Source organism: Amphiura filiformis, chromosome 18, assembly GCF_039555335.1.
Source record: "Amphiura filiformis chromosome 18, Afil_fr2py, whole genome shotgun sequence".
In the NCBI taxonomy this organism is placed as follows: domain Eukaryota; kingdom Metazoa; phylum Echinodermata; class Ophiuroidea; order Amphilepidida; family Amphiuridae; genus Amphiura; species Amphiura filiformis.
The window spans coordinates 19,340,504-19,364,831 of NC_092645.1; the positions used below are offsets into that span (position 1 = coordinate 19,340,504).

The following is a 24,328-nucleotide window of genomic DNA, read 5'->3' on the forward strand; positions in this document are numbered from 1 at the left end:
TTAATTTAGCCTTGAATTTTGCTGTGATACACTCATTGTAATCCACATTATGTAACTCATTTTTAAAATAACTCAATTTTCACAATGAAAATCATTTAAAAAAATGTATAATACAATGAAATAGTAGTGCTAGTATTTTGTATGGGGGAAAAAAGAAATTCCAAAAGGATTTTTAAGCGGATGGGGTTCTTCAAGGGTCAATTTATGGTCCCTGATGAGACTTATCCATAATGAACCGTTTTTAATTCACAAATCAGAATTACATTTTGTATTGTCATTATCCAATGTATAATATGAATAATGCTTAGAATGAACAGCTTAGATTGGAGGTTTCCACAAGGCTCAATTCTAGGCCCAAAACATAATTTCTACTTGGAGATAATTTAGTGGGTGGGAATGTATTCATTTGATCCTGCATTCTCAGAAACCTATGTGATTTAGTGGATTTTTGCCAGGAAAATTTAAATTGTCATCAAAATCTAACTGTTTGGAAACTTGAAAATCATCATAAAAAAGTTGGTAAAGATTTTCTCTATGAAGAGCTTTGAATAGCTATGATGAGAATGAATAGATTAACGAATGTTCTTGTTGAAATGTATGCATCATATAAACAATATTTATATTTTCTTTTATTTTTATCTGTGTATATTTGTATATTACCTAATCTTGTAATGATTTTAATTTGGGTGGGAAAGAAATGCTAATCATTATAACATTAACTTTCCGTTATATTGACAAAAAATCAGTTTTGTTTAAAATCTACAACATTAACAGACTTCTCATAAGTTTTAGTAACCATTTTGGTTTCTACATTCTAAATAAATTTGCAAGCTTTTTGGTGTGCTTTCATTTTTCAGTAAATGTAAGACTTTTTTGTTGGGAAGAGAATGTGAATAAAACTTTTGTAAGTAATGTTTTGCAATTGCTTACAAATGTTTGTGTATTGTATTTTGTATCACTTTGTATTTTTCATTTAATTTTTTTTTTTCAACTGTAGTGGAAGAAAATTGTATAATATATGAAAATAAAAAACAAAAAATATGTTACTTTGAAGATTACAGTAAATTTCATACTAAATTTCATTAAAACAAATAAACACATTATTAGGTTGAAATTTGTAACTTTTATTACGAGTTTTTTTAGAAATAATAAGTAATGATTGGGTTATATTCTTGAATACAACCTATACCTAGACTCTTGCCAGGTCTCAATAAAATGCGAATTCAAATGACTAGAGACTTCCAACTTACAACATTTGACACCTACTGTAACAGTGCTAGACTGTTACCAAGTCTATGCTTGGTGATAATAAAAACTGTCTATAATGAATATGTTCAAACTTCCAGGGCAGGTGTTGAATTACCTAAACGTTCACAAAGGTAAAAGTTATGTGATCGTGGTTTGAGACTTGAACTAGACTAAAGTGTTAATAAAGTATTTGACAATTTAGCATTAACTTTTCGTGTCGTTGACTTAAGTGAATTTCAAGTGTTAAAACATAATATTTGTACATGTAGTTAGTATATAATGGAATGTAATATAAGAACACTGAAACGAATGAGGGTAGAAGGTTGAATAAAAGGGACGTAAACAATATTTTTTGGTCTGAATGTTTCATTTCATCTGTGTGTAATTTCTTGCAAACCGTTTAGGTACCCAATTCCACAGCACTAATTGTTCGGGATTAAAACATTTTCCTGTTTTGCTAAATTAAACAGCACAATCATAATCATAATGGCAATAAAAGTCCAATTTTAATATATACACTTCTAGTGCCCGTTTCTATTCATCGTTATGTATTCTTCTCCCGTGCATTATTTTTGCGAACTAACCTTCATAGCCCAAATTATATAAACCTGCACGCTAAATAATGCATTATCTAAAACACGCACGCTAAACAATAGATTCTAGATAATACGTGCACGCTCAAATACTAGAAATACTACTTACACATAATTATATAGTAGAGTTATGTGACCTCTGTAACTATATAATTGTCTGTTTGATATATATACCATCAAAAAAGTACGAATATACATTCTGTGGTGTTAAAATGGTATAGTTACAAACGGTGTTCTATTTTGCAAATATCATTGTCATAAATTATGATTAATGACCTCAAATAAATCAAACATCAAATGAGAATAATCGAGCTTCTATTAATTAAAAAGTGCCAAAAACAGGTGGATCATAATTATACAAGATGACACCATTGCAAAATATTCAGCATTTTACAAATGAAATACATGTAGGCCTATATCTAAAATAACATGGCCGGGCCCGGGAAACACACACTAGCGCATAATATCATGATCATGATTTATAATACTGAACAAATTGTAAAATCCCAATGTCGTTTGTTTTAATATAAGTAGATTTTAAAGTTCAAATTGTAGAGCTATAAAGTCCAGTTGATATGTTTTTTTTCTCTTCTCAATTCACCGTTGTACTAGTCGGACATCTAAATTGATCGTTTCCAGGTGAACTGGTTCAGTGCTCTCTGTGTTCGAAACCACGATATTAAATGATCACAACATAAAGTCAATTGGTTACAAACCATGCGTGAATAAGTTACAAAAGTATGACCTATGGCGCAATTGATAGCTAGCTTATACAGGGATTGATTTTCTTTACCAGTTAAATGCTACCAAGCTGGTCAATGGCATGGCCTGATGGTGTTTTTAAAATGTAAGATATTTTCCCTAATATTAAAACTAATATAATGAATGCAGCAATTAATATTGCCTATTGTTTTAATACACTCAAAGTGTATGACGGATAATGTACTTTCGTGCAAATGCATTCGTCAAGATAATTGCACTTGCCATGGAGTTATTGCATTTAGCTCTTGAGCCTATCGGCTCTCGAGCTAAATGCAATAACTCCACGGCGCGTGCGATTATCTTGACGAATGCATTGCACTCAGTTCATTATCCTAATCATAGCTAATTTGTGGGTGGCGGTGGTCACTACATATTTCATTATCGAAGGGCATTGTTTCCTTTAGCATTTTGCTGCAGGGGTATAGGCCTACCGGTATTTAATATTTTGTACCCTTTCAATTGTGAAGGGGTATAACCAGAGAAGATGTAATAAAGAGGAGGGTCAACGGAATTATATCCTTGAGATAATCCCGTAGGTAATCCTGTCGCATCTATTCATAGTCCTTTATTCTCAAGTAGTTAGACATCCACTTGAAATATCCTATGATGTTATGTGTGTGACCGCCCATGGTTGACCAATTTTCACTCAGAATTGAAAATATTTCCCATGTTTCTATAAAGAATTTGTTAAAAAGTATGAAACGTGTGGGTTAAGGACCTGCTGCTTGGATGGGATACCACATGTGGGTAATACAAGAAAGAAATCGAGTGCTGTAAAATTTCCCCCCAAATCCACCGTTTTTTGTAAATATATAAATTTCTAAAGAAGAAATTTTTAGTGATGATTGTTGATCATTTCTATTTTATTATTTTATATATTTTCCTGTCATTTCCTGCCAACCTAATAAAGATATTCTGATAATTGATAACATTCTTTATCTTAAATAATAGAGTCTGAAAGTGGCAACAAGTAGCAAAAATTATAATTTGCCATAGAACTTCAGTCATATTTTATCTGAAATCTGACAAGATGACAGGGTCTGCATGCATGCTGTGTATAGCATGATGACATGCACACACTGACCTATCCCTAAAAGCAGTTAGCTGCAACTTGTGTATCACACCCATCCCGGGTTCAAACCCTATTGTGGTATTCTATTGTTAAGCAGCTAAATAGGGTGATTCATCATTAACTTTGAGTGTGACGGTCTCACACATATTTTGTTTGAGGATAGCTTGATCAACCTCCTCTTTATTACATCTTCTCTGGTATAACATATGTGACTCCTCGCCACAACTGAGCCCGGATGTCGCCAGTGCCACTATTGAGATATGCTCCATCGAACTTAACAATAAACAATAGGAAACAAAGGATTTATTGACTGTTTTATTGATTTTTCACTCCTTAAATGTCAAGTACTATAGACATGATATACATCATTTTAAAGCTAATTTAAAGCAGAATATTTTGGTTGAATATCTCAAAAATGATGATTGGCGACTTCCGGGCTCAGTTGTGACGAGGAGTCACATATTGTCCAGGGGGAATTTTTTTTTTTGGAAGACTTTTTTTAAACAATATATGTGCACAATTTCACTGAATTGTTAAAGCATGAATAACATAACACTGTCAGATTAAAAAAATAGATATCCCAAATTTAGGAAGGGTGAGCAAGTATGAAAAAATTGCCTCTTGATCAAACTTTGAATGAATTGCATTGATGCGCGAATTATGTAATATCGCTCATTTCTTTGCAACCAGTCAACCGAATCAAGTAAAGTTATATGATGCAGAATAGAATGAGCTATGCGCTGCTTTTTAAATTTTGTTAAAAAACATTCCGATGTCTCCTTAGTTTAAATTCATTCACCCAGTATTTTTTTCTGGGACACTTTGTAGATTGCTTCTGTTGGGAATGGTGGTGGTTTCCATTGAGAAAAGGTGCTCCATCTACTTTGCCGGTCAAAAATCAATATGCGGATTTAGGGTTTATTTACTGGAAGTCAATTTGTGCCAAAATGCAGTAGGTGTATTGCATAACAATAGATACAGTTCGGAGGCTTTGTTATGCAATATGCATATTTCATTGTGGGAGGGAATTCCAGTAGAGATATCCTAAATCGGCGTATTGCTGGTCACTGATCAACGGAGTGTAAACTCACCCCTACAGTCAAATTCATTTGGACATGATGTGTATCAAGTTGGCTATATTCTGCTTGAAATACACACACCACCAATGGAAGACATGTTCTTAATCTCCCACAGAGGGGGTGCAGACTTCAAATGCAAACGGCAATCCCAATTGAAATCGAGAATAAGGTTGTGTCTTCCATAGGGGGTGTATGGATTGCAACTGGAATAGCCTTATAATGGTTTTCTTTATCCAAGACTACAAATGCCCCCCCCCACACACACAGTAAGAAATTAAACACTAATAGACTTATATCACCCATATCAATTTTACTACATAAAATATTTCCATAACTTTTCATAAAAATAATGCTGAACCTTCCTGAGTTCTGCTGTACATTCATATAAAATAAAACATTTTGTCATAATGAATATAATATGGTAAGTTATTTCAGTTACTGAACAAATCAAGCAAGAGAGAATTCTCATGATAACATAACACAACATCACATAACGTAACATAGTAACATAACATAACATAACATAAACAGGTACTTATATAGCACTATAGCAAATGATTGAACAAGGTGCTTAACCAGGCCCGTACGCAGGATTTTTTTTTGGGGGGGAGCTGATTTTGAAAAAGTGGTCTTTTTTCCAAAGGGGGGGGGGCAATTTTGTGAAAAGTGGACTTCCCCCAATTTGGACCTTTTTGACCAAAAAACGTAAAAGCGATTGCAAATTCTTAAATTTTGGGACTTTTTGTATACTTTTGCAAGTTTGGGGAGGTGCGGTCGCACCCCCTGCACCCGGCACCCCCCCCCTCCGTACGAGCCTGTGGTTTAACAAAATTTAAACTACAACTTAAAAGGTACAAAACAAAACTTTACAACTTAGAGGTACACATGTTGTACATTAAATGAAGCTAATTACAAGCAAAGAGTTTTTTAAAATTGTAATTAGCTTATAATACAGACTTAAAAGCCAGTATTATAATGTAGGGACGATGGTACAAGCAACAGCCATTGGGCTCTTGCAGTTGAAATACACACTACCCCTGTGGAAGATATTTCCAAAATGTATGTTTTTCAAAATGTAATTGGTCAGGATTAATCATTTTGAAACTCGTACTCCCTCTGTATTGTGGCTTTACCTATATATTCCACAACTGGAGTGAGTATTTCAAATGGAAGTTACCCAAATTTCTATTCTATTCGAAACTCATACTCCCTCTGTGGAGGACTTAAGCTACAGGGGTAGTGTGGATTTTAAATGGAATAGCCCATTGGATGCCATGAAGTGAGAAAATTTAAAGAGTGACAACTTATTTTCTCTAAGAGGTCAAGAACACCTAATAGGCTATTTCAGTTGACCCCCTATGAAAGACATGACCCAAATATTCCACACAGGGAGTGTGAATTTCAAATAGTGTTACCTGAATGGATGACTCCATTTCAAATCTACTCCTCAATTTTTGTCAAATTGGGCCAAACAGTTTGACTTTTGGTATAGCGATGGGTCCATTTTTATTGGAAAATTGATATAGCCACTTAGCGGCAAACCAATCTTGTATATTGCGTATCCCCCACCCACAATATTAGAAATTATTGTTCGAACACTTTAAGGGATCTAGAATGAGCGTTTATGGCGTTTCGACAGTATTTTTTGTGGGACATGAGAGCACCTCAGACGTATCGAATTGCATTCTGAATACGAAGCATGTCTTTCTGAAACCAAATAATTATCATTTTTTGAAATTCACGATATAATACAAATTTTATGACAAATTATCAAAATTTGATATTTTTCACATTTTGGAGATATAACAGTCCTCGAAGTAAATTTTATAAATCTAATGATATATTCTTAAAGTGTATGTAGCTGGGAGGAAAAGCCGACGATCAATTTTCCCAAAAAGACCTAATTTTTTTTGGTGTTTTGGGAAAAAAATCCATATCTTCAATATGAAAGGTCAAAATTTTCAATTGATCGTCGGCTTTTCATCCCACCTACATCCACTTTAAGTATAAATCATCAGATTTATAAATTTTACTTTGAGTACTGTTAAATATAAAAAATATCAATTTTTAATGATTTGCCATAAAATGTGTATTACATTGCGAATTTCAAAAAATCAAAATTATTTGATATCAGAAGGACATTCTTCATATTCAGAATGGAATTCAATATGTCTGATGTGCTCTAATGTCCCACAATAAATACTGTCCAAACATTCATACCCCTTCCCTTAAAGGCCTTATTGCAAATGGTCCCCCTTCTACCCCTGTACAATGTTGGCATGCCCAATATGCTTATCTTCACCATATCTTCTCCCAACATTGTTTGGTGGGGAAAGGGGAGGGATATGACTGAGTAATATGAACATTGAGACAACACTATTATAATTCTTGGTTTCCAGTGACTCATATAGCGTGCACGCAATACTAAAAAGAACATGGGATTTACGCAGGGTTTTCGAACACATTTTTTCCGGGATTGCAGGATGACAAAGACCGCACTTCCAGTTCTGAATTAAAGCCTGTATGCTTGTTTGTATATCTTGCCCTGAGCATAATGAGAGAACAGATTCGATTTTTCATATTTTGATAAGTCTTGCAGTTCTTGAGTTAAGAGTAATACTGTATCAAAATGAAAGTTTTGGGTCATTGACATGGGGCAGAAATGACACCCCTTTTGGATCTCCTTTATAGAACCTATACCATTCCTCTTGTGTGTCAGGTTTACTTGTCTCAATATTTAAGTGTAAACACCGCTATAATTGAAGACAAGAGATAAAAAGACTAGTTTGCATCTGACATCACTGTCAATCAAATTTCCTACCATCCTTGAAGCGCTGAAAAGGAAGGACTTATCTGGTGCCGATCAAAGCAGACAATTACCTACTTTTACAGGCAAAAGCAACTTTTCTAGGCATTTTTGAAATGGTGCCTTTGGGAAAGAAAGTTTCCTACTATAAAAACCTAGCTTTTGAGATGTTTGTTTGAAGGTGCAAACTTAACAATAAGGAGTCCGGATTTACCACCGCGTTCAGCCCGGGGCGTTCAGCAACTCATCATCACGACACTTGTAAACAAACCATGCTCAAGTTTGATTGACAGATGACGTCAGACGCAAACTAGTCTTTTTAATTCTGTCTTCAATAAAAGGTCATGCTCCTTAAATATTCCAATATTCTACAAATAAAATGTTATAAAAGCAAGAAATATAGGCAAGAATCTATATAAAATAGCTTGCATTGAATTGCTCACATGTGTATTTCCCACAATAGGTAAAACAATCTTGTATTTTTCCCATTCCCCCTGCCAATCTGGTCCCTTTTTCTGCAGAAAAGTTGAAATCAACCCTTTTTTCAAGTAAAAAATTCACAAAAGGTCCACTTTTTAGCCACCCACACCCCTCCAAATGAATCCTGACTATGTGCCTGCCCAAACGGCACTAACCACGCCCTAAATGGCCCTGCATGTTACTCTGTATCCGATTTCTTTCCTTTGGAATGTTCTGACGCTTGTTTCTGTAGTGCTTTCTGTGCCAGGTAATTCTCATGTTTGATGGCATTGTCTATGTGTGCTGGGATGTCTGGAATGATGTAATCCAGGCCAAATTTGAGAATGTAGATGATGTGCTGGAATTAAAAAACAATGGTAGAAACAATCAATTTACTATTGACTTATATATTTTATCAAGTTGATTTTATAAAAGTGAGAATTGCTCATTGGAGCGGCTGCCATTACAAGGCTACCCAGTGGCAAATTTCCACATGATACTGCATGTAAACTACACACACACCCTTTTGTATGATGTCCAAAGTGTGGAGTGTGTATGACTATTCAACCATGGAGTTTCATACACCCACATTCTAATGATGGTCGGCTTTTCCTCCCAGCTACATACACTTTAGGTCCTGGCTTTAAGTGCATATCATTAGGTTTATAAAGAATTAAGTCCAAGAGAAATAGTTGGTGTCAAACCACATAATATTAAATTAATATTATGTGATTAAAGAGTTTAACTTCAACACTACACTATTTTTCGCTCACCTGGAACGTTTTCACTAGTTCGACTAGTGTCTTCAGCAGATGGTGATGCTGTGATGGTGATGCTGTGATGATATCTTGTCTGTTGAAGACGCTAGTCGAGCTAGTGAAAACGTTCCAGGTGAGCGAAAAATAGTGTAGTGTTGAAGTTAAACTCTTTAATCATTTTATCTACCACTACGTATGAATATCCACTCGTATAATATTATGTGGTTTGACACCAATTATTTCTCTTGGACTTTATTATGGATAATTTTTCAAACCTACGCAGCCACTACTTGTTTACTGTATTAGGTTTATGAAGTGTACTTTGAAGACTGTCAAATGTCAAAAATTTTCAATTTTTAATAATTTACAATAAAATTTGTATTATATCATGAAATTAAAAAAAATTGATATCAGAAGGACATTCCTCGTAATTCAGAATGCATTTTTTTTTTATCTTTCCACAGTATACACCAGGTACACCGTGCTTTTATTTTATCAGCAGGTTACATACAACGTAGCATATATAATATAATCATAGAAAACATTATGATATGTGATATGTATAAACAACAATGCATTTGTACTCAATAAACATGATACGGTATACAATTATAATTATTTTACAAAATGGAGTTCCAACGTTTATGCCATTCATTTAACCTTTTGCCAGTACATGACATGCTTTTTTCTACCTTAGCAGTCTTCTTAAGCCTTCTAATAAAATAAGAAATATTTAGAGAACCTTGTTTATACTTCACATCATAAATGAATTTTTTCCCATGAAGAACAAGGAAGTTGAATTTGGACACATCTGGGTCAAGAATACCTAACAAAACACTCTTCATGTCCAGGTAAACCTGTTTTTTTATGATTTGATTTTGAACATCATTCCAGAAATTTCTTACAACATTACATTCCCAAAAGAGATGCTGTATAGTCTCAACTTCATGTTTACAAAAATAACACAAATTGGAATCAACATAACCAAATTTAAACATATTGTTATTGGTACCAAGGTACCTATGAAGAATTTTAAATTGAAAATATCTAAGTTGGGTCGATCGGGAGGAGGACAATGGAATTTGATAGACATCACACCAATTCAAAGCAATATTAGCAAAGATATACGACCATTTCTCCTCAGCGATTGGTGGTTTGAAGAGCTTACTAATACAGATATCACTAATGGTTTTACACACTTTAACAGTCTTACGTAATTCTGGCTAGCATCTCCTCCTGAGATGAATTAATATTATCATTGTCCTCCCCCCTCTTGACACTTCTTTTCCATTTATTTGGAATGGCATAAATAAGTGAATAGTAGTCCAAAAAGATACACTTCAAATTAAACTTATCTTTTAAACGTGACAAGGCTAAAAATTCCCCATCATCATCTAAAATATCTTCCAAAAACTTAATCCCTTTACTGCACCATACATGCCTATAAATAGTGCTACCATTAATAATAATAGAAGAATTATTCCAGAGAATTTGATGTCTAAAATTATATGCAGGAGGATCATAAGTCGTAAAACACCATGCATTTACAACATCTTTAATAAAATTACTTTTAATACGATTAATACATCTAGCAGAAGGTTTTACATTACACTCCCAAATGAGATTACCACCTAAATTCTGTAAATGGTGTCTATAAAAATACTTCCAACTACTATCATTAGTATCCAGAAGGCGTTTCACCCAAGCAATTTTGAGACCGTTAATAATGGATGGAACATGAATCATCTTAAGACCGCCTTGCTCATAGTTCCCAATAATAGTACTTCTTCTAATTTTATCAGGTTTGTTTGACCAAACAAATTTGAAAATAATAGAATTCAATTCCTTAACAAATGCATCAGGCGGCTTTGGGAGAACAGAAAAAAGGTAAATCAGCTGTGAGAGAGCAAGAGATTTAAGAATGGTAATTTTGCCAATTGGAGTGAGATCTCTCATAGACCAAATTCTAAGAATCTCTTTGAGTTTTTTTTAATTTGGGCAAAAGTTTAACTCAAAAGTATTATTTAGATTAGAATCAAAAAGTACTCCTAAAAGTCTAACAGGCTGAATGGTGTATGACAGATCAATATCACTAACATTGGGAGGGTTTCTACGAAAAGAGCCAAGAGCCAAAAGCTCAGATTTATCAAAATTAATTTTAAGACCTGAAAATGATTGAAATTTCTTGAGGATACAAATAATCTGTTTTAATGAATCAACATCCCTAATAAAAATCGTAGTGTCATCAGCATATGCACTTACAAGAATATCCTTATCAACAATTTTAATACCTTTCACAATATTATCATTCCTGATCATACAGTTCAGGATTTCACTACAAATAATATATAAGAGAGGCTAGCGGGCATCCCTGACGAAGACCGCATAATAATGGAAAAAAGGTGGATCCATGACCATTATTTGTTACACAAGGCGAAATATTTGAATAGAAAACTTGGACCCATCTTATAAGATCTTGACCGAAATTAAAAAATTTAAGAGTTTTAAACAGGAAAGACCATTCTAATTTATCGAGCGCTTTTTGAAATCAATTAAAAACATTAGCCCTGGCAAGTTATTATCAGTCAGATACTCAATTGTATCAAGAGCAAGCCTAATATTTTCACCAATATAAGCGTCCTTTTAGAAAACCTGTTTGATCATTATGAATGATATTGGGAAGAACCTGTTTCAAGCGAAGAGCAATAATTTTTGTGATGATTTTGTAGTCTGTGTTTAAAAGAGAAATTGGGCGCCAATTTTTTAAAAAGATGGGTCTTTGTCTTTCTTAGGTATTAAATTAATAATGCCTCTGCACTGATCAACAGAAAGGTTTCCATTCTGAAAAGAATAATTATAACTTTTAATTAAAATGTCACCTAGATCATTAAAAACAATTTATAAAACTCAGGGGAAAACCATCTGTACCAGGTGTTTTGTTATTAGGCATTGTTTTTAAAGCATCAAGACATTCCTTTCTGGTCACCTGACACTCACATTGTTTTTGCATGTCATCATTTAGCTTGGGAATATTATCATTATTATCAAAAGATCATCATAATTAAAATCAGGAGGGTTACATGAACTATAGAGATTCTGATAATATTTCTTTTCTTCATCTAAAATTCCCTTGGGATCTGTAATTGGTTGATTGGAGTCACTGCTATACAATTTAGAGATTGTTTTCTGTCTTTGATTCCTCCTTTCTAAATTAATGAAATATTTTGAATTTCTCTCGCCATGCTCAATCCAGTTTGCTCTTGATCTAATAATTGAACCCTCAGCTTTAATCTTATACATGTCTTCAAGCTCAGATTTACACTCATTAATAGTATTTAAAAGATTATCACATGGGTCAGAACTATATTTTTCTTCAAGATTATTGATCTTATTGACCAATCTAGCTTCGAGAGTTTTGCGCTCCCTGGAAAGTTTTGCAGAATATTTCATTGTCATTGATCTAATATGACATTTTAAATAATCCCAAAGCAAATTCGATTCAGATCTTTATTATCATCATTTTTGACAATGTCATCAATCCAGCGTTTCACAGAATTGACATAATTTATGTCATGCAAAAGTGAAGTATTAAACTTCCAGAACCCGTCCACGAGCTGCATTAGATGTTACAATGTTAATATCAACTGATGAGTGGTCATTTTTAAAACCAGTAGAAATACTACAGTTATCAATCTGAGACAATAAATTAAACGATACAAGGAAAAAGTCTAGACGACAATATACAGGAGGATTACTATTAGAGTGCCAAGTATACTTATACACATTAGGATTTTCCTTCTCCAAATATCAACTAAATCATATGCAGTAATAATATCATTAATATATTTACGTGAATTACAATGTGTTTGAGCCCTTCCCCCTTTTTTATCCATCATAACATCAAGAACACAGTTGAAATCACCACCCCAAACAATTGACTCACAATCAAAGTCATTCATCTTTCTATGGATACTTTCAAAGAAAAGAGGATCATCTTTGTTTGGACCATAAACATTAATAACAGTAATCTTTTGGTTATTTAAAGTAATATCCAAAATAATAAATCTACCATCCTCATCATGGTAAGTTTTAACCAAATCAAAATTGCAAGAGTTTTTAAAAAGAATACAAACTCCTCTACTATTGGAGGTGCCATGAGAGAATAAAACATTTGCATTACCCCAATCATCTTTCCATTCCTGCTCAAAATTAAAACTAGAGTGAGTTTCCTGAAGCAAAAATATTTCAGCAGGTCTATTTTTAAGCCAAGAAAAAACTTGAACACGTTTGACACGATCCCCCAAACCTCTAACATTCATTGAATAAAAACTAACCCCACGTGGATTACTCATTTAAAAAAAAAAATTGTTTGCAAACATCAAAACACAAAATACGTTTGAAGGAATAGTGCACATTAAAGGGAAAAAGATTGTATTTCATCAGACCGGCAGAAGAGTCAAACTTGTGAATACCACACCAATACATGCATATATAATTGGTTCATGAAAGGGAACTCTATTGTACACCATAACATACACGTATTTGACATAATTATAATATTGTTGATATAATATTGAAACATTATCATGTTTATAAGTGTTACCATGTTTATAGATATCATTTAAAGAATTCATATTGTTTATACACACATTTATGCAACCATAATACTTCTGAAAGGCAAATATGCCAAAGTTACTCAAAATAGGCCTTGGCCTATAAACCAGAATATGATGGAACAGACTGGTTATACCCGAAAAAGCGGGTAATTTCATGCGATCGATCACTACACTTGCCAATCGGGTCTAAAAAAATAATGAAGGATAATTGCTAAAATCGTTTATGTAAATCTGAAAGCACTGAGTCTACGCAACCACGGCCCAGATCAACAACCTCCCACCTGTTATTCATGTAATTTATGCAGAAGACAACGCACCTGTTATCGTGGCTATGATACTCATCACACAAAAAAACCACAACTGTGAATCCCTGCAGCCCCAGGGACGTTGATCATCACTTCTAAACAAAAGAGACTGAACATGGGAAGAAGCATACCGAAAGGGCACACAGGGATCACAGTTATGCACAATGTACATGCACAGGTGAAAAATTGCGAATACATGATTCATGGTATTACGAGAGCGAAAGCAGTAAAAAGATTAGCTAAAAATGTATAGACCTGATTGACAAAAATAAGCAGACCAAAAAATAATAATAATAATAAAAGGTATTTTAGAAAAATCAGATACGTGCGGCATACCGAACTTGTCGTATCTGAAACTTGAGGAAGGAAAAACAAACAAAACCCGCTCAAATCATATCAAAAAATAAAAACAACAGCATAAATATAAAGCATCAAATAAAGTATGGAAATTCCATAAAGTATTGCACTCGGTGAGATGGCAACAACATGGGCATGGCCAGGCCAAGGGCCCAGCCCGGCACCCCTTGACTGTATACCGACCGTACGTGCAGGTGTAGCTAAAACACGCTGCACTGGCGACAACCGGGAAAAAAAACCAACAAAAACCGTGGCAAACCACAGCCATATTAAAAATTCTCACCCAGTGCATTATATGGTAAAACCAAGCAACCCAATATTTTAATGGCAAAAGAAATATGTTCAAGACATTACATATTATAATTAGAAAAGTATTTCTCTCAATACATGATATATCAAAAGTCAATTTATAATCAGTGTAGCAAAGGTTAGAAAAATTTCTAACACTGTCTCTTGGTATAAAAGTCCGAAGATTTACTCGCATCATTGACAACATAAATATGAATTTAAACTGGAACACAACAACATAGTCTTACCGCGACTTGTTAACGAAGAAAGTAGTATAAATCCGTTTAAGAATCCATTTTAAAAGGTCTTCTTTTACAGGAAAAGTTCTCGTCAAATCGAAGTACAGTCCGCGCGCTGTACAGATAACGAAAGTGGATAATTTACAGTCACATCGCGAAAAGTTATAATTATTCCATATTTATGTTCCATAGTACCGGTACTCGTCTTCATTCAGTCTCTCGAAAAGCGGCAAAAGTCACAGAAACAAAAACACATTGAAGCCAATGATATTCCGTAGAAAAGTTCCTAGGAAAATTCATTCCCCGGGGTTTGTTCTGCATCAAAGTTGTAAATCTGGCCGTCACTCCTCCGCCATTTTCCGGCGATAAATCTCAGTTTTGTACCGCTATCGTACAGCTGTTTCACCTCGTCTTTCCACTTGCGTTTTCCTGCAGATCATCCAGAGTTAGATCATCAACAATAAACCACGCTGAATCTTTCAGACATTCTCTGGACTTCTTCATTACGAGTAGTTTGTCCTGGTAAGAGAGCATTTTGACCAAGATATGAGGTGGTCGGCCATCTTGTTCTCGTCCATCTCTGTGTGCTCTCTCAACATTCGGAGTACTTTTCCATCCGAACTTATTTGTCAGCATACCTTTAACAATTCTAACACAGTTCTCACCCTCACGGCTGTCAACTGCTACAATCCTAAAATTGTTCCTCCGTGAGAATCTTTCTTGTTTGTTGACTTTCTCTTTCAAGGAGTCAACTTCTTGTTGTAACTTGTTAGCGGTGTCTGTTTGCGATTTTTGAAAGTTTCCAACTCCAAAATTCTTGAGCTGTTAAACTCAATAGATCTTTCAATGTCTGCTTCCAGCTTCTTCTGACCAACACATCTTTCCATTAGTTTCTTTCTAACAAATTGTTCAAAACCGCCATCTCCATCTTCATCAGATCCCGGCGCAGAATCCGATGGTACATATTCACAGTGTTGCCCGCGGTCATTCCGCGCACTGCGAGTTGATTGACCTCGCTGCTTGTTTTTCGGGGCCATTGTACTAGAATTTACACTCGGCTGGAGCGGGTTTTTTCACGACCTTCCTCTATGGTGCCATCGATCGAATGCATTTTGGTATGTCAGATGTGCTCAGGTCCCACAAAAAATACTTTGCAAAGGTGGGTGACCAAGCCCTTAAACATGGAGGAATTAATGATAATAAAACAATAGCATAACTTACTTCATACAGCAAGACAAAGACTAGTTTCAAAGCTAGAATCCTCCAGTAATCACGGTTGGGCTCGTATGGTTCGTCAGAGTCTGGACCAGTGTAGAATCCACGATACCTTTAAAATTAAAAGGAACAAATGGTATTTACCATGTAGTTGGACTGTGACAAATATAACTCTTGCAATTAACACATTTCTAATGTTTATATTGAAAAGAGGGATTGATGTAGTGGTCGTGTTTGATTCCTCACTACCATGATCATCTTCATCTTTATCATGTTATTGTCATTCCACGGCTCACTCTGGTTTTCCTCCTGCATTTTATAAATGGACATTTTTTCAGTTTACTATCCCATCTTATCTGGATCCCTGTTTGTGTTATAGCTGCAAAACTTCTTTCATGTCTTCCTCATCATCCTTGCTGCCTTGCCACCAGTGACCACCACCACTACCATCATCTTTTATCATCACCATCATCGGGCCCGAGCAAAGGCGAAAATGACATAAGTGCTGATAAAGGAGTCATTAAAAGGCCCTACACTGCTCCTTGTCCATGGCCCTCGAGGCTCTTGCTACGCCCATGATGATGATGATGATCATCATCACTGACACCATCAACTTCATCATGCCATTTCTCATTCCCTGGGTACTCTGGTTTTATTCCATTACTTTATAAATGGACCTCCTCTCATATTCCTGTCCCATCTTATCTGGTTAGCGGATTCATGAGCCTCACAACTTCTTATTCCTCCTGATTGTAGTTCCCATCATCATCATCATCATCATCATCATCATCATCATCATCATCATCATCATCATCATCATCATCATCATCATCATCATCATCATCATCATCATCATCATCATCATCATCATCATCATCATCATCATCATCATCATCATCATCATCATCATCATCATCATCATCATCATCATCATCATCATCATCATCATCATCATCATCATATCATTATCACCACCACCACCATCATCATCACATCATCATCACCATCATCAATCCAATACAACATGCCACATTCCCTCACAAAATAATTTCTTTTATGTCGAGCTTATAGGCATTAACAGCAGAAATCAGGGAGATAACATTGACAAAACTTCAACCACGCCAAGTAACCTGGAATGGGGTCGCTGTAGATAGCGAGTTGACATTTTTACCGGACAGGTAGGTGTATCTGACAACTGGGCGATATCCTGATTGAAACCGACTGGAATGGGGTCGCTGTAGATAGCGAATTGACATTTTTACCGGACAGGTAGGTGTATCTGACAATTGGGCGATATCCTGATCGAAACCGACTGTCACCAGAAGTGACTCAAATTGCCGTAGAATTATTTGTAGAACAGATTCAACACCTTGATCTGGGGCGGACATTTTAAAAATGAATTTAGAAGAGCAGCAACGACATCACTTGCATTACATTCCAGATGTTAAATCTACATCATATGCAAAATTTGAGGAAATTCGCACGAGTCCGTTTTATTTTAGGGCCATTTGTCTATAACTGGTCTTTACATGTAGCCCTATGGGAAGAGTGCCCATTGAGGGCGCTATAACCCCCATTTTAGGAACAAAAATGTGATTTAAAAAAAACGGACTTGTGCGAATTTTCAGAGTATGTAGTATGAACATGTAGAAATATAATCAAGTAGTTGCCCTACCTGCTCTTCTCCGAAAAAATAAAAAGTCCTATACCTCAATGATAATGAAACCTAGGTGTCAACCATGGAAGAAAGAGATCTCTTTCTTCCATGGTGCAACAGCAAGCAATGGGTTATTCCAGTTGAATCCATACACCTCCTATGGAAGACATGACTTTGGAATGTTCTGATGCTTGTTTCTGCAGTGCTTTCTGTGTGAATTTCAAATAGGGTTACCTGAATGGGTGAAATCTACACCCTCTGTGTGGGAGATCAAAGGTCATATCTTCCATAGGGGGTGTATGGATTTCAACTGGAATAGCCCATTAACCCCCCTGGACACTACTGGTCATCTAACTGCATTTCTGATTGGTTGATAACTTGAAATGCTCATGTCAATAGCCAATTATGATTACGCTTTAAACTATTTGCAGATTAATACCCTCCTTGATTGGTTCAATATTGGACACAATATTCATTTTGGCCAATCGGCAAGTAGTTCTCATGGGGTTAACCCCATGAGAACTACCTGCCGATTAACCTCATGAGAACTACCTGCCGATTGGCAAAAAAAATTGTCTTTATCAATTGGACCAACATTGTTAGAATAATTTCAACACGCAAAAAAAAATGGGGTGAATTATTTGCAAAGCTCCATTTTGATTGGTGATTAAAATTAAGATATCATGTTAGATCGGCAGGTAGTGCTCGGGATTAAAACAGTCAATTTACACTTACCGACATATCTCAACTGATTGGTTATAGAATTGGCTGGTTTCATCGCCCACAGGATAAGTATCATCAATAGGTCCACCTTGTACACCATCAATGACTTCAAAATCATCAGGGTTGAAATACGACAGCGAGTAATTCATGTAGCCACTGAGGGAGCCCTTCCCTACACTGTATCGGTAGACTTGACGCGGGATGAATTCTGAAGTGAAGGCTATTACACAGGCCTGATGAGACAAACAAAGAAACAAAGAGAAAAAAAAAGTGATTTATTGTTTAAAAGATATGAGGCAATGTCTTTTGGAATTTGCAGAAGAGCATTGCTGTTTAAAGCATTTACAATAGAATATAAGGAGAGAATGGTCAACTAAGGAGAGCTAAAAATTACTCTCCAATATCAGATTTAAGGAGAGCAGTAGAGAGCGAAAGGCAGTCCCTGGGTATACAATGTACATATGACATAGAGAAGTTTATGTAATCGCCAAGAAGAAACTCGTCAGTTATATTCATCCTTGCTGTTCAATAACTTGATAAATAACTTGATAATTTTGGATTATTCTGAAATATACATTTTGTTAATTGGACTTTTTTTTCTCATATGACACCCTGTTTGTGAACATTGAGCAAGAATTGACCAAGATATGCGCCTCCAAACTCTCAAACCCCAAAATGAAAAGTTGCAATTTTAACGATTCAATTGTGCCTGTTATCGTTACACTGTGTGCTTTATTGATTGGCCTGTGGTGCTTGTGTGCAATACAACGATGCGTTCCCATTGAAAATCGTTGAAAATGTCACTTTTGATTTTGGGGTTTGAGGCTTTGGGCGCATATCTTGGTCAATTCTTGTTCGTTTTTCACGAACAGGGTGTCAAATGAGAAAGCAAAGTCCAATTAACAAAATGTTTATTTCAGAATAATCCAAAATTATCAAGTTTTTGAACAGCAAGGATGAACAGAACTGACAAGTTTCTTTTTGTGCCTGGTGTATATATCTGTAGACTTGTCCAGGTATGAATTCTGAAGTGAAGGCTATTTACACAGGCTTGATGAAACAAAAAGATGCATTTTTACTCTAGTGTAGCTGGTGATGTAAGTGTGTATTGGGATATTGGGATGTTCCCATTGAAATCCATCCACCCTCTATGGAAGACATGACTTTAATTTTCCTACACACATAGGGGGTGCATAAATTTCAACTGAATTAGCCCATTTTATGTAGACTGCGCTGCATTCCTTTTTTTTTTTTTTGATAAACAATTCATACGTTTCCATGCATGAAACCATTTAAAATCTATGACGAAACACATCACATCTCCAGTGACTGCCCTGCCCAGAGAAAAAAGGACTGCGGTAGTTGGATATGACCTGTGTGACCCACCATATCTTAACACATAGACTCAACCTCTTTCATCCCGAATCTGAGATGAATGTTAATGAAGTAAAAATCAGCGTGGGTGGTAAATCTTAACCAATAACAGATAGGCAAGCATACATGTTTATGCATTAGCCCAACCCACTGTGTTCACTGAACCCAACCCACGTGGGGTAGCTCTATCTGTGTCATTCAGATTTCCTTTGACAGCTTAACCATCGCGTAGGCTAGATACGTGCGTGACGTCAAGCGTATACATGGACCTTGTGCAAATAATACGCGGTGGACGGCTATTCAAACGGCTCAATTTGTAAAAACCACAGGATATGTGCATAAACAGCCAAGACTGCATTTTTAATGAGGTAACATCATACCCACTATAGAGTGCATAGTTCATTTTATATTCGAAATACAGTAGACTTGTTTTCTCATGGATATCTGAGCTGTGAATCAGAACAGGAATGATGAGTTTTCCATGGTCAGGTCAGAGAGATTAATTTAGGGAATGATAAATTAAACTGGTCTACTACAGTAGACTAATTTTATGGGACCCAATTCTATTAAGGCCAAAAAAAAAAATTTGTCTCAAAGCGCAAAGCTTGTGCGCACGTTTGTAAAATCGCGCAATTTGAACAAAAAGAAATGCAGAAATTTTTTTTATTTCAAAAAGTTTTTCGAAAAATTTCGGCAAAAATCAGATTTTTTTCTTCAAAATACCATAAAAATACCAAGTTTGAAAAAAAATTGTATTTCGCATTTGTTTTCAAACCGCTCGTGAGCTTTGAGACAAACCTTTTTTTTTTTTTTTTTTTATTTTCTTTTATTATACATTCCCCAGTATTCATTTATTGGATCTCATATCAAATAATAACAAACAATTGTCCATTCTTAAAAATACGAGTTTCACATGTTTTTTTTTTCAATAAACATAGTTTTTGCCCGGCTCTCAACCAATCACGCATGCCGTTCGATAACATATATTTATGAACAGTAGACTTAACATAAGAAATGATATTCAATAAAGCCAAAGGAGACCTCTATATTTTGTGATGTTGATACTTTTATTTGCCCATTAATAAATCAGAGAATGGAGGAATATTATAATAGATAATTTAAATAAAATTTCATTACTTACATTAGTTAATACAGCCAAATTGCCTACACTGACTAAAATAGCATACCAGGCACCTGAAAAAAAGAGAGAGGAAAAAACCCATTTCAGACACATCAAATAACTTACTTAATCGTTCACTACATTAACTCTGTAAATACAGGCCTTCTCTACTTCAAGTCACACATTGGAATTCACCGTTTCCCAAGAAAACTTTTGCCTTGAGCACAGGGATAATCTTACAATTATGGTCTGATTTCCCCCTAGGCCACCCAATATGACCTACATAGTAGGACTACACTGATTTCCCCCTAGGCCAACCAATATGACCTACATAGTAGGACTACACTGATTTCCCCCTAGGCCACCCAATATGCCCTACATAGTAGGATTACACTGATTTCCCCCTAGGCCACCCAATATGACCTACATACACGGTTGTTTGATGGGATCATTTATTAATTTTTCAAACAAAACATCATGTATAACCAAATTTTAGGCTTAAACAGCCAAAAGTGATATCGTGCTAATGTATATAGATGCTTTTGAGTCGTTCTCAACTTTAATTTTCCCCTCTTTTACAAAATTATTTACTTTTATAGTGTTTTTTAAAGCTTTTTCGGATATAAAATGTATGTATTAATGCCAAAATTGGTGGCTATTTAGTTACTGGAAATTACCCTTTCAAGCTTTTAATACAAATAATTCCTTTTATTGTTTGATAAAATATGTTTAAAAAATTTCCTTGTTGCTTGTTTCACCTATTCCAGCTGTTTTAATGGCGGTATTAATCACCTAACCCTTGCAAATAAAGAAATATGATTTAGGTTAAATAGCGCCATCTATAGTTTGCACTTAGTTAATAATGAAGCCAATTCTACATACATCAAACAGCCGTGCATAGTAGGACTACACTGATTTCCCCCTAGGCCACCCAATATGACCTACATAGTAGGACTACACTGATTTCCCCTAGGCCACCCAATATGACCTACATAGTAGGACTACACTGATTTCCCCCAGGCCACCCAATATGCCCTACATAGTAGGACTACACTGATTTCCCCCTAGGCCACCCAATATGCCCTACATAGTAGGACTACACTGATTTCCCCCTAGGACACCCAATATGCCCTACATAGTAGGACTACACTGATTTCCCCCTAGGCCACCCAATATGACCTACATAGTAGGACTACACTGATTTCCCCCTAGGCTACACTGATTTCCCCTAGGCCACCCAATATGACCTACATAGTAGGACTACACTGATTTCCCCCTAGGCCACCCAATATGCCCTACATAGTAGGACTACACTGATTTCCCCTAGGCCATCCAATATGACCTACATAGTAGGACTACACTGATTTCCCCCTAGGCCACCCAATATGACCTACATAGTAGGACTACACTGATTTCCCCCTAGGCCACCCAATATGCCCTACATAGTAGGACTACACTGATTTCCCCCTAGGCCACCCAATATGCCCTACATAGTAGGACTACACTGATTTCCCCCTAGGCCACCCAATATGACCTACATAGTAGGACTACACTGATTTCCCCTAGGCCACCCAATATGCCCTACATGGTAGGACTACACTGATTTCCCCTAGGCCACCCAATATGACCTACATGTAGGACTACACTGATTTCCCCTAGGCCACCCAATATGACCTACATGTAGGACTACACTGATTTCCCCCTAGGCCACCCAATATGCCCTACATAGTAGGACTACACTGATTTCCCCCTAGGCCACCCAATATGCCCTACATGGTAGGACTACACTGATTTCCCCTAGGCCACCCAATATGACCTACATGGTAGGATTACACTGATTTCCCCTAGGCCACCCAATATGACCTACATAGTAGGACTACCCTGATTTCCCCTAGGCCACCCAATATGACCTACATAGTAGGACTACACTGATTTCCCCCTAGGCCACCCAATATGACCTACATAGTAGGACTACACTGATTTCCCCCTAGGCCACCCAATATGCCCTACATAGTAGGACTACACTGATTTCCCCCTAGGCCACCCAATATGCCCTACATAGTAGGACTACACTGATTTCCCCCTAGGCCACCCAATATGCCCTACATAGTAGGACTACACTGATTTCCCCCTAGGCCACCCAATATGCCCTACATAGTAGGACTACACTGATTTCCCCCTAGGCCACCCAATATGCCCTACATAGTAGGACTACACTGATTTCCCCCTAGGCCACCCAATATGACCTACATAGTAGGACTACACTGATTTCCCCCTAGGCCACCCAATATGCCCTACATAGTAGGACTACACTGATTTCCCCCTAGGCCATCCAATATGACCTACATAGTAGAACTACACTGATTTCCCCCTAGGCCACCCAATATGCCCTACATAGTAGGACTACACTGATTTCCCCCTAGGCCACCCAATATGCCCTACATAGTAGGACTACACTGATTTCCCCCTAGGCCACCCAATATGACCTACATAGTGGGACTACACTGATTTCCCCTAGGCCACCCAATATGACCTACATAGTAGGACTACACTGATTTCCCCCTAGGCCACCCAATATGCCCTACATAGTAGGACTACACTGATTTCCCCCTAGGCCACCCAATATGCCCTACATAGTGGGACTACACTGATTTCCCCCTAGGCCACCCAATATGACCTACATAGTCCGACTACCCTGATATCCCCCTAGGCCACCCAATATGACCTACATGGTAGGACTACACTGATTTCCCCCTAGGCCACCCAATATGCCCTACATAGTGGGACTACACTGATTTCCCCTAGGCCATCCAATATGACCTACATAGTAGGACTACACTGATTTCCCCCTAGGCCACCCAATATGACCTACATAGTAGGACTACACTGATTTCCCCTAGGCCACCCAATATGCCCTACATGTAGGACTACACTGATTTCCCCTAGGCCACCCAATATGCCCTACATACTAGGACTACACTGATTTCCCCCTAGGCCACCCAATATGCCCTACATAGTAGGACTACACTGATTTCCCCCTAGGCCACCTAATATGACCTACATAGTAGGACTACACTGATTTCCCCCTAGGCCACCCAATATGGCCTACATAATAGGACTACACTGATTTCCCCTAGGCCACCCAATATGACCTACATAGTAGGACTACACTGATTTCCCCTAGGCCCCCCAATATGCCCTACATAGTAGAACTACAGGCCATCCAATATGACCTACATAGTAGAACTACACTGATTTCCCCCTAGGCCACCCAATATGACCTACATAGTAGGACTACACTGATTTCCCCCTAGGCCACCCAATATGCCCTACATAGTAGGACTACACTGATTTCCCCCTAGGCCACCCAATATGACCTACATAGTAGGACTACACTGATTTCCCCCTAGGCCACCCAATATGACCTACATAGTAGGACTACACTGATTTCCCCCTAGGCCACCCAATATGCCCTACATAGTAGGACTACACTGATTTCCCCCTAGGCCACCCAATATGCCCTACATAGTAGGACTACACTGATTTCCCCCTAGGCCACCCAATATGACCTACATAGTAGGACTACACTGATTTCCCCCTAGGCCACCCAATATGACCTACATAGTGGGACTACACTGATTTCCCCTAGGCCACCCA

The 24,328-nt window shown here is 36.7% G+C and overlaps 1 protein-coding gene across 1 annotated transcript in view; it reads right to left on the reverse strand.

Annotated features, from left to right (window-relative positions):
• Window positions 1-6,701: 6,701 nt before the first annotated feature.
• Window positions 6,702-24,328, reverse strand: part of LOC140139013 (anoctamin-4-like) — an 89,392-nt gene continuing 71,765 nt past the window's right edge. Inside the window, exons 23-26 of the mRNA XM_072160795.1 lie at window positions 20,693-20,745; window positions 18,190-18,410; window positions 15,804-15,909; window positions 6,702-8,377 (exon numbers count right to left, since the gene is read on the reverse strand). Of these exons, the coding sequence (XP_072016896.1) occupies window positions 8,219-8,377; window positions 15,804-15,909; window positions 18,190-18,410; window positions 20,693-20,745 (539 nt within the window). The 3' untranslated portion in view covers window positions 6,702-8,218. The remainder of the gene's footprint in view (window positions 8,378-15,803; window positions 15,910-18,189; window positions 18,411-20,692; window positions 20,746-24,328) is intronic.